The 12,688-nt window shown below is 41.6% G+C and overlaps 1 protein-coding gene across 4 annotated transcripts in view; it reads left to right on the top strand.

Moving 5' to 3' along the window:
* iqsec1b (IQ motif and Sec7 domain ArfGEF 1b) overlaps positions 1-12,688 on the top strand; it is a 505,028-nt gene that overhangs the window by 478,342 nt on the left and 13,998 nt on the right. For all 4 annotated transcript variants that reach the window (XM_041191310.1, XM_041191311.1, XM_041191312.1 and 1 more), the window contains 3 exons: positions 89-228; positions 7,419-7,448; positions 10,488-10,613. In XM_041191310.1, the coding sequence (XP_041047244.1) occupies positions 89-228; positions 7,419-7,448; positions 10,488-10,613 (296 nt within the window). The remainder of the gene's footprint in view (positions 1-88; positions 229-7,418; positions 7,449-10,487; positions 10,614-12,688) is intronic.

Below are 12,688 nucleotides of genomic sequence, written 5' to 3'. Positions count from 1 at the left end.
CCTCATATTGCAAGGACCACCCTGCATCTATAAGAAAAGAAGTATAATAGATAAGTAGGAGACCAACCAGGATTGTTCTGTCTTGCAGGGGTGGATGATGGAGAAGACATCCCTCGAGAAATGCTTACGGGAATTTATGAACGAATCCGCAAAAGGGAACTCAAGACCAATGAGGATCATGTCTCCCAGGTTCAGAAGGTTGAGAAGTTGATTGTGGGAAAGAAACCAGTAAGTTCATAATATTCCAACAATGCCAGCGCAAAATGCTATTTCAGTAATAGTGAATTTGGCATGTAGGGTAAGAGTTTAGATGAAGCCATTTAAAAGAAGAGGTGGCATGAATATAAAATGTTCCCAATGCATGGGGTTAGACCTCTAACCTGAAAACATTCCATTGTATCAGCACATTGTTCTGCAATTGATCTGTTAAATTGTTACTTTCCATGGAAAACTGTTGCCTTTTGATTAATGGTGATGACTAATCCACCATATAATGTCTGCACCAAGACAGTTGTGGTCAGTTAAACATGGATATGGGTTGCTCATAAATGTGTGGTTCCAAAATTATGTATGAAGTATGCGTGAAATATTTGAAATGTTCGTTCATTCATCCTGAAATTGCTCACTCAGTAGAAAAATGCTTAGCCGTGGATATGCATAAAAACTACTTAACCAAAGTGCACGAAACAGTAAGATATACCCAGATGAAACGCAAACATATTGTTGGAACTGAGATCTGAGAATCTTCATAGGAACCTAAATGCCAAGTTTGAAAATTCTCTAAGGGAACTTGGCTGGACAAATGATGTGTCATTTAGACCTGACATTATTTACATTTTATACAGTATTCAGCTTGCTAACACCTTTAAAAGAATGACTGTATTGTTAAATTTATAATGACACATAAATTAAGGTAATTAAACTGGAGAAAAAACATACTGCCAAAATGCGAGATTCTATACAGCTGATTTCCCAGTTGCCATGGCTGGTGGCACTGTAGTGGAACGTTTAATTAGGGCTGAGGAATTGGATGGAGATTGCTCTGTGTACCCATAGTGCGTTTCACATTACTTTCTAGATGGCCTGGAGTGTCCTTGATAAAAATGGACATGAGCCTCAGTTTAACATAAGATCAATAGAAATTTTATGCAAATTATCAAAAATATGCTTTGTGTAGTTTGTGTAGAAAAGCTCTGCTGCAATCTTGATTGGCCAAATGACCTGTTTGTGTGGTAATACCTGATTCTAAGATCAGGGAAGATTGCAACAGTGGCAGAGTCAGCAGGGAGCCCTTGTAACTATAACAATCAGTATTCAACACATTATCAACAGCTCAAAGCAGATTTGAGGCACTTTATAATAGGCCCTAAGATCCTTGTAGCCTGCTGCATGGTGCATTATGTTGCCATACAGAGCACTTAACAAAAGAGTTGCACAGCCTATGATGATGCCCTTCCTGTGGGCGAGGGGAGAGTAGGACCCTGATCATCAGGAAGATGTTCCTGCTGTAATGATATTCCAGTGATATCACAGGCTCTCATCAAGGTGATCTTCAGTAAATTGTCATGTCTGTTCAGTGGTCATCAAAGGCATGGCTGCCAAGCTGGACTTGCAGCAGACAGTGAGTGAACCACCCTCAGTGAATACCTACTTGGCCTCATCACTAATCTAATTGTTGGAGATGCATCTGTAAATGACATCATTGGTATAAGTGACCACTATGTAGTCCCTGTGGAGATTATGTCCCTTCTTCATGCTAATGGAAACCCCCATTCCCATTGTTATTTTTTTCTTAATTAGTTCATGGGATGTGGGTGTCGCTGGCTAGGCTAGCATTTATTGCCCATCCCAATTGCCCTTGAGAAGATGGTGGTGAGCTGCCTTCTTGAACTGCTGCAGTTCCTGGTGGATGGGTACACCGTTAGAGAGGCAGTTCCAGGATTTTGATCCGGGTACAGTGAAGGAATGGCGATATATTTCCAAGGCAGGATGGTGAGTGGACATTGAAGTTCCCCATCAAGAATACAATCTGCATCCTTGTCACCCTCAGTCCTTCCTCCAAGTGGCGTTCAATACAGAGGAGTACTGATTCAGTAGCTGAGGTGGGGGTGTGTGGAGCTTACATGGTAATCAGCAGGAGGTTTCCTTGCCCATGTTTGACCTGATATCATGAGACTTCATGGGGTCCAGAGTCAATGTTGAAGATTCTGAAGGCAACTCCCTCCCGACCGTATACCACTCTGCCGCCACCTCTGCTGCATCTGTCCTGTCGGTGGGACAGGGCATACCCAGGGATGGTGATGGTAGTATCGAGCACATTGTCTGTAAGGTATGTTTCCGTGAATATGACTATGTCATGACTAGTCTGTGAGACTCTTCTCCCAATTTTGGCACTAACCAAGGAAGACTTTTCAGGGTTGACAGGGCTGAGTTTGCCATTGTTGCTTTCAGTGCCTAGGTTGATGCTGGGTGGTCCGGTTCCATTCCTTTTAGACCTTTTAACAGATTGTTGCGAATGAGTGCCTTGCTAGGCCATTTAGAGAGCAGTTTAGAGTCAACCACATTGTTGTGGGTCTGGAGTCACATGTAGACCAAACCAGCAATGGACGGCAGAATTGGTGAACCAAATGGGTTTTTACAACGTGACAGTGGTTTCATGGTCATCATTAGACCTTTAATTCCTGATTTTTATTGAATTTGCATTCATCATCTGCTGTGGTGGGATTCGAACCCGAGTTCCCAAAGCACTACCCTGGGTCTCTGGATTATTAATCCAGTGACAATACCACGAGTCATCGCTAACCCCTGAGATTAAGAATAAATCTGATAGTTCAAACCTGGGCATGCATGAGTTGCCGTGGGCCATTAGCAGCAGCAAAAGTGTAAACCTCCTGTCACCTGTATTCACTATAGTCCATGGCTCGACACATCCCTCACTCCTCCAGCATCATCGTATCAAGCCAGATCATCAACCCTGGTTCATGGAGAGCATACTGACAACTGCACCATGTATACATGAAAAGGGGTGCCAACCTTGCAAAACTATAACACAATTACCTGCATGTCAAACAATAGGTCAAGTAAAAACTTTGCAGTCCTGCCACACCCAGTCACAAATGATGAAACACAGTTGATCAGTTAAGAGGAGCCTGAGGGTCCAGGAACAGCACCTTCCTCAGTTGTGAGGGAATGCAGCACACATGCAAAAGTCGAGGCTGAAGTATCTGCAAATGTCTTTTACCAAAGCCTCCAGTGGATAACCTTGACCTCCTTCTGAAGTCCCCATCATCAGCCTTCAGCAATTCGATTCATTCCACATGGTATCAAGAAGCAGCTGAGTATACAACACTTTACACTCTGTCTCCTGCCAACACAAGATGGCCGCCAACCTCCATCTGCATGTGCACTTGACTGCGCATGTGCAGACACCATTGATGTCATTAGCCGGGCCTATCAGCAGCAAATGGCTCCTTCTTTAATCCAGTCCTGTGCAGGGCTAAAGCATTTGGGTCCTAGACAAGCAGAAGCAAATGCCCAATTTGACGTTAAAAGCTAATTGGTGCAGTGATAGACTATCAGGAATGTCAGTAACATGGCCCTGATGCAATTGCTTGTCATTGCTGATAACATAAACTTGAGTTGAAATCTGCAATCGTTTTGTGCAGGTTACATTTTGCATGGTTTCTAATATATCCTTCAACACACAGGCCCTACCAAACCAATATATCCACAGCACATTGGGGCAGAAGGGAGTGCAAGGATGATCTGAATGCTGTACAGAGAAAGTCGTGCATAATTATGCATCTAAGGTGATTCATTTCATGGGATGATGGGATGATGGGGGTAGATGGTGGTGTAGTGGTAATGTCACTGGACTTGTAATCCAGAGGCCCAGGCTAATGTTCTGGAGGCATAGGTTCAAATCCCACCATGGCAGCTGCTGGAATTTAAATTCAATTAATAACCTAGAATTGAAAAGCTAGTCTCAGTAATGTTGATTGTTGTAAAAACTGACCTGGATCACTGATGTTCCTTAGGGAAGGAAATCTGCCATCTTTACCTGGTTTGGCCTACACATGACTCCAGACCCACAGCAAAGTGGTTGACTCTTAACTGCCCTTGGAAATGGCGATGGGAGCCTCCCAGTTCAAGAACAATTAGGGATGGGTAACAAATGCTGGCCTTGCCAACAACACCCACATCCCAAGAAAGAATAAATAAATTTGGGTCTGCCTGTTTGATCAAACTACATTTGGACAGAATATGGACCACGGCAAATGAATGGGGTTCTTATGTGTAGGGAAGTTGTTTCAATTAATCAGTGTTTAAATCACAGTTGTGTCAATTGCTGCGTCCATAACATCTGTTCTGATGTCTGTTCGCAACGATGTCATGGAGTGAGTTTTTATAACTGCGCATGCAGCACATTGGCAGCCAATGCAGTCTACATGACGCACAAAAGGCTTTGGATCCCTTAAAATCACCATAGAAGAAGTGAGTAAGGTTGGAGCCTGAGATTGCTGGCATCTTTAGCATTACTGGGATCTAGTTGGCTCTTGAGTTAATTGAAAGTTACAGAAAAGGAACGTACGTTGGAATGCTGGTTGCAAGACATTCCTTCAGGCAGAGGTTATATTGCTGATAAGTTAAGTCATGGTGTCCTAGAGTGTATAAAGGAATGAATCAGGTCAAAAAGAATGATGAGCAAAGGGATGAGATTTTAATCCCTGAATTTGAGAGTCCTCCAAATTCTAGTCTGTTATACTCTGAAGCCCTGCATCTAGAGCATGATCTGTTCATCTAGGCTCAATTGGGTTTCTTTTGATTGTTATGCGTCATCTTGTCCTGCTAGCAAAGAAGTTACATTGAGTTTGTGGAAGTTTGAAGAGCATATAAAAGACAAAGAAGTGTCAGCCGTGCATTCCAACTGTGTAAACTTTGGAAAGAGGCATTTGCTGTGATCTTAGAATTCCGCTGCCAACGAGGCAAAATGGGATGAGGTAAAACCCTTTTGGAAGTGCCGAATTTGCCCATCTACTTTTCATAGTAAAATATTGGTTCGGCTTACTCTGGCAGATTTCTTGGCAATTATTAACCTCTCCTCAATATTGTCCATTTTCTTTGGCTGTTTGCCACACTTGCTGCCGAATGTAGGTTATGTACTTCTGTTTTGAAGGCATACCAGGATCCCAAAAAGAAAATCTTTCTTTGCTGCATGTTTAGTAGAAGCACCTTCAAAACAGTGTCTGAAAATGTTCCATGTTGTTAGTCAGTTAGTTCTAGTCTTCAGTCCAGCAGTGGCTGCAATCTTTAAGAGATTTAGCTGCTAGCTGTTCCTGCTCACTCCTGCATTATCTATCCAATCTTAGAAAATCCCAAGCATGACATGATGTTCTAATCCTGCCATTTTAATGCCTGGAAAGGATAAACTGGCCCTTAATATTGAAGAATTTGAAACATTTTGCTGAACTCAAGGAAGCTGGATATATTGAAGAAGCACTCAATAATGCATATTAAATATTAACTAAACAGGACTTGCCTGTAATTTAAATAAACCTATTGGTCAGTGCACTCTTTCTGTTGAATTTCCTATTTTTGAATATGGTTATTTGGTTCACAGGGGCTAATGGTAACATTATAAACCAGGTCTATCTAGAAACAAGTATAAGAAAATTAGGCCAATTATAGGGAGTCAATTAACCCTTTTCCCAAACTGAGATGATTCAATGTGATAATCCTTATTGGTGGTGATAGTCATATTTTATTCAGGGTAGGTAAAACCTGATGCATGTTAATGTCCGAGACAGTAGTGTCAAAGCGCAACAGCACTTTTACACTTTAGGTAGAGGCACATTTAAATTCTCCCTATTCTGCCCCAGGTACCGTGGCATTAGTCAATGCCATATGTAAAAACCTCTACAAATCTCTTTACACAACAAAATTTCTGGAGAATAGTTCAACCCAATCATTGCCTAGTTATCAATTACAAAGACTATCACTGAACCATCGTGCCCTGCTAGGTCACATCAAATTATCAAGATTTTGGCTCCCAATGCCAAACAGTGAAAACACAGGTTTGAATTTTCCCCCCATCGGGGGGGTTGTGCAGGGGCGGGCATGAACCCGATCGGCGCCCCCAATCGGGTACGCACCACCATTTTATGTGGGCGGGCTGATTAAGGCCCGCCCAGCATGACGCACACCCAGAAGCGCTGCGCACTCCCTGTGCGGGCGTGGGGGGGAACTCCCTGAATTGGGGCCTGCGCTCTTTCACACATGCGCACAAAAGAGCACAGAAATCTCCCTGAGGACCGGAGGTTTAGTTTAAGTTCTGAAAAATTTAATAAAGGGGGAAAAAAAGAATTTTAAAGGCATGTCCCCTCATGTGGGGGAAACTGACACATGAGCTGAGACATGTCCATTAATTTTTTCAAAATTTTTTATTTAATTAATAAACCGTCCCGCCCGTGGATGAGGTTTCATGAAAAATGCGAAGGCTGCCTGGGCTCTTTGCCTGCCCGCCAACCTTCAGGTTGGACAGGCAGCATTCTTAACAACTTTAATTACTTCCTTAATGGCCTTAATAAGCCTTGGACAGTTTGGTGGGCGTGCAGCCGACGTGGCTGTGCGCCCACCGCACTGACAATCTAAATGATGTGTGGTGACATCGGGACGCACAGCCAATGTCACCATGTGTCGGCGAGTGGGCCCTGCTCCTGCTTGCCAACCCGAAAATTCTGCCCATGATGACCTTGACAGCCAGGTGTCTTGCCTAGGTTTTGAAACACTATTTTTTCCTCTGTTCTCTGGAAGCTGTTTATCTCGCTATTCCCACACTGCAGATTGTCTGTTCTCACTTTACTGGGCTCCTGATGAAGTTTCCTTTTTTTTTTAACCAAATTGATCTGTTTTACACCTTTCAAGCCAATAAAACGTTTGGTCAATGAAGGTCCAAAACACAATTTCCTACTAATCATCTCTCAACTGCTTTTATCCAGGGTGCATTAAATAAAAACATTATACACTGAACTAGGTTTTCAATGAAATTAAAAGTATACAGTCAGCAAAGTATTTGAGTTGGTTTCCATTAATTAGCAAGAAAGCTTGGTGTAAGGATTTCCTAGGATTCTTACACAAAGAATGAAAGTTGTGGGGGAGCTACACTTTTCTAAACCTCTCTAGGAGAGGAAGATTGAAAATTAGACAAATCATAAAAAGTAGTTCTGGTAAGCTTGGAGTAACTTTTTAATTGCTAACCTTAAATATTAATGTAGTTGGACTAAATTGCAACCAGTGCACAAATAATGTTTTTGATTAATCCAGATTAGTATTAAAGTACAATATGCTTAGTGTTTGTGATTTGAAATCCTATGTTTCTCTTTGAAGTTTAATTTACTGTATATGTGTTTCCTCCGTAGATTGGATCCCTACATCATGGACTTGGTTGTGTAGGTATTTCTTTTCATTTTGATGGTTAACAATTTTCATTGAATATATCTACAGTATTGAAAATCTGTATTTAAAATAATGAGATGTTTTACTGATGTAAGGCTGCATTACGTTTTGTATACTGACACTGCAATAACCACTGTTGATTTTGAGGAATGTTGATTGCTTGCCAATTGCAAACATTTATGTTTTCTCATTTGTTCATGGGATATGAGCAAGAGTAGCAAGGCTATATTTAGCGCTCATTCTTGGTTTCACTGTAAAGGTGGCATTAGGCTGCCCACTTGAATTACTGCAATACAGTGTTTTAAAGAAATATAGAGCTTTTCATGATTATTGGACATCTTGAAGCATTTTGCAGCCAATGAAGTAATTTTGAACATAGTCACTGTTGTAGGAAAGGCTGAAAATGCCAAAGTGTGCACAGCAAAGTCCCACAAAGAGCACCGTAATGTGACTAGATAATCTGTTGTTGTGATGTTGATTAAGGGATAACTTTTATCTAGAACATCAGGGATATATAACTCCCCTGCTCCTCTTCGAAGTAGGGCCATGGGTACTTTTACATCCGGCCAGAGCAAACTGATGGGGCCTCAGTTTAACATTGTATCCGAAAGGTGGCATTCCCAGCAGTTCAGTTATCCCTCAATGTTGTACTACAAAGTCAGCCTTGCTAAAAATACATTGGTCCAGTTTTTGTGGCTAGTGGCCAACAAATAGCATGAGTCATTCATTACACTTACACTTATCCATGGCCTTCTTGTGACAAGAACGCCATTTTGGTTCCGAACTCTGTACAGGGGATCCGAGACATCTGTGCACAGGGTAACTGACTGTGTACAAAAGTAAAATACTGCAGATGCTAGAAATCGGAAACAAAAACAGAAAATTCTGGGAATACTCAGGTTAGGCAGCATCTATGGAGAAAGAAACGTAGTTAAAGTTTCAGATCATTGACCTTCCATCTCTGCAGAGGTGCTGCCTGCCCTGTTGGGTATTTCCATTTGCAACCAACTTTGTACTTCCTTAACCAATCAGATTGCTGGGCTTAAGAGACCTAGATAAGAGAAAAAGGAAATGTTTTTTAAAAAATTGATTAGCACCAAAAAATTAAAACCTGAACAAATGAGACGCCACAATTAAAAGCTCATTTTCAATGAGAGTCATTGTTTGGCAGTAATTAAGACCCATATTGCCATTAAAAATTTATTTGCACAGAACTGGACAAGCCCTAATTTTATCAGGCAAGTTTAGTGAATATCACTTAGATACATCAATTTCATCCAATTCCATACATTTCAATGCCCAAGTCTCTCAGTAAAATGCCAGTATAGTGTAGTTTCTGGAGAAGCAGGCCAACTTGAACAACGGCTTGTAGATTTCAGCGGTTTAATTGCACGTGTGCAGTTGCTGGAAGTTGCTGTCCAATTTACTCTTCTGTGGAAGGGGCGAAAACCTGGTTGGAGGAGTTCAAAAATAGAGTTGCCGGGAAGATGGGCACAGACTCGGGAGATGATAACATGTTCAAGTACTTAAGAGGAAAGTGAGGAAATGGGACAGTAGTTTGCAAAAGACTAAGAGTTGTCAAGAGTGGCATTTCTGAGGAGGGGCATGATGATGGCAGTTTTGAAGAGGAGTGGGACAAATATCTAAGGAGAAGGAATGGCTAACAATGTGAGAAACATGAAGATCAGGAAGGAGAGTTGGGTAGTCAGCAGTTTGCAATAAGGTATGATGGAGCAGCTGGTGAGTCTTGTGGAAAAGTTGAGCTAGAGAAAGAAGTCAGTTCAATGGGAGGACAGGCAGGAGGAGCCTTAGCAGAAGCTTGGCAGGTGGGCTAAGGGAAGGGAGGAAAACTGACAGCTGAACATTTAGTATTAATCTTCATGACAGAAAAATTCATGAATATCTCATATTTGTTGGAGGTGGCGAGAGGGATTTAAGAGGACTGTAAAATAAAGGACAAACTTGCCCAAGTTTGGGACAATACCCAACAGTGCAGGCAGCATCTTTGGAGAGATGAAAGGTCATTGATCTGAAACTTTAACTATGTTTCTCCCTCCATAGATGCTGCCTAACCTGCTGAGTATTCCTAGCATTTTCTCTTTTTGTCTCTGATTTCTAGCATCTGCAGTATTTTACTTTTATACACGGTTGGTTACCCTGTTCACACATGTCCCAGATCCCCATATACTTCATTATATGAGGTATATATATTAGACTAAAATTGGGGGCAAACTCCTATGCTTTTCTTTGAATAGCATCTTGGATCTATTACATCCACATGAAAGGGTAGAAAGGGCCTCAGTTTAATGTCTCACCTGAAAGATTTAGGAATCCAGGGTTACCTTTGCATTCCAGAGCGATCCTTGATTCATGAGCAGTTTTGGAAGAGGAGTACAGGATCTTTATATCCAGTTCCAGTACAGAACAGGCTTCTCTCATTTACCTTTGTCACAAGGCAAGGTTTGGGAATGTTTTATTTAATGTTTCATCTGGAATTTCTCAGGGTCTTAAACTCTAGGCAAAGGTACAAGGATGCACACTAGAATGAAGCATTTATAGACGACCAGTGTAGAAAGATCTGATGGTATGTGATACAAAATTAAAGGAGTAGGAATAATTGGATGATATATACTTCTATTTGACTGTGGTAATCAAACTTCTTCAAAGAATGTGAAAGAATATGCATGTAGTTAACAATGTACCATTCTTGAAAGAAAACAGAAGTCTGTAGAAATAGAAAAATAGTTTTCTGTGAAAAGGAAGCATTGATGTGTAAGGTTCCTATGAAAGTTGACATGGTGATTTATGTGCTAACATATTTTGTGACCAATATTGAATCTAGACAATAAATTTGGTGTAGTTGAAAGTTTTTATGGCAACAAAGTTTATCCTGGTCTTTGAAGATTTAAGTTTTAAACATATCAACAGCACCTTGATAGATTCCTCAACATAAACCTCCAGGTGATCTGCATGACATCTGTTCTGACAGTATGAATGGTATTGAAATTCTTTGCTGATCTTTGCCATTTCAGGTACTTTCCCTACCCCATCGAAGATTAGTCTGCTACTGCCGATTATTTGAGGTTCCGGATCCCAACAAGCCACAGAAACTTGGTTTACATCAGCGAGAAATCTTCTTGTTTAATGACCTCCTTGTGGTATGTAATCATTTAACTTCATTAAAAGGATTCAACTGGATGCTAAAATCTGCTTTAACCAGGCCTCACTCCTATTAATCGTAAAACTGTTCCTTCATGCAGTTCATTATAACGTCATTTCCATCTTCAGATAATTCTGAGACCTCATTCTGGCAAACTTGAACTTAATTCCTCTGGGGCATTCCTTTGATTGGTATTGGAATAAATCAACAGTGCTCAAATATTAGAATAAAAAGAAATTCTATCTTAGGTGGCAATTGAGTTAAGTTTTCCATTTCTAACTAAATGTTCTGTGCTAAAAGGCTATTGATCCACCATCGAAGATTGGCGGATAGCTTTGAAAACCCAGTGTCACCAAATAGCGGAGCATTTTTATACATGTTGAAACTTCCAATATATGATGGAAAAATAAAGCAAATTTATCCCCAATGGCCCATCCCTCATTTCTGACCCTTTGCAATAAAGGCTGACCCACCATTTGTCTTCCTGATTGCTCGTTGTGCTAGCATGTTAACATTTTGATTCGTGCACAAAGGTACCCAAATTTCTCTCAATATCAACATTTGCAGTCCCTCACCTTTTTAAAAAAATATATCTTTCCATCCTTACTACCAAACTGGACAGTTTTTCAATGCCTCACATTATGCTGCCATGTTCTTACCCACTCATTTCACCTGCCTATATCCATCTGCAGACTGTTTGCGTCATCTTCAAAGCTCACTTTCTCACCTAGCTTTGTATCTTCAGCAAACTTAGATATATTACACTTGCTCCCCTCTACTAATTCATTGATATAGATTGTAAATAGCTGAGGCCCAAGCATTGATGTGTGCAGTGCTCAATAGTTACAATCTACCATCTCAGAATTGTTACAGTGCAGAAGGAGGCCACTCAGCCCATCATGTCTACACCGGCTCTCTAAATGAGCATTATGACTTAATGCCATTCTCCTGCCTTTTCCCCGTACATTTGCACATTGTTTCTATTCAAATAATCATCTAATGCTCTCTTGAATGCCTCAATTGAACCTGCCTCCACCACACTTCCAAGCAGTGGGAAGAATTTTGCCCTTGGTGGGCGTGCGGGCCCCACCGGCTCGGCAGCGGGCGGACAGCCGACCCCCGCCGCCGAAATGGGGCCCGCCGCCATTTTGAGTGGGCGGGCCAATTAAGGCCCACCCAGCGGCCTGCCCAACAGGAAAGATTATGCACCTCCTGTGGCAGGAGGTAGAGGGAATCCCCAGCATGTGTGCGAAAGAGCGCACTGCTCCCTGAGGCAAAATGCTGTCTCAGGGAGATTAGTGACGGTATAAAAAACGTAAAAAAAAAAGAAAAATATTATTAACATGTCCCCCTCATGTGACAATGTCACACAAGATGGGACATGTTAATAAATATCACATTACATTTACTAAAGTTTTTAAAAAGGAACATGAAACCTCATCACGCCAGTGGTTGAGGTTTCATGTATTATCAGGAATCCGCTGGGGCTCCTGGCCTACCCTCCAGCCTTAAGGTTGGACGGGCAGGGCCTTTAATTACTTTAATTAGCCTGTCAAAGGCCTCAATTGGCCATTGACAGGTCAGTGGGCGGACAGCTGATTTCGCTGTCCGTCGGCCTTCCTGAAAATTTAAAGGGACCAGGTTGACGTCAGGGGTTCCTCCCAACGTCATCCTGCATCATTTTCCTGTCGGTGAGCGGTCCTCGCCCCTAAATTGCCAACAGGAAAATTCTGGCCAGTATATTCCAGACTGGAACCACTCGCTGTGTGAAAAAGTTTTTCCTCACATCACATTTGTCTTTTGCAAGTCACTTTAAATCTGTGCCCTCGTGATCTTGACGCTTTTACGAGCGGGAACAGTTTCTCCCCATCTACTCTATCCAGCCTCCTCATGCTTTTGAACACTTCTATCAAATCTCTTCTTAGCCTTCTCCTTTCCAAGGAGAACAGTCCCAACCTCTCCAATCTATCTTCATAACTTAATTTTCTCATCCCTAGAACCATCTTGTAAACCTCTTATGCACTCTCTCAATAATATATTCACATCCTTTCTATAGCGTGGCACCCAGAACTG

The sequence above is a fragment of the Carcharodon carcharias genome, chromosome 7 (genome assembly GCF_017639515.1).
Source record: "Carcharodon carcharias isolate sCarCar2 chromosome 7, sCarCar2.pri, whole genome shotgun sequence".
NCBI lineage: Eukaryota > Metazoa > Chordata > Chondrichthyes > Lamniformes > Lamnidae > Carcharodon > Carcharodon carcharias.
This window is presented reverse-complemented; position numbering and strand designations above follow the sequence as displayed.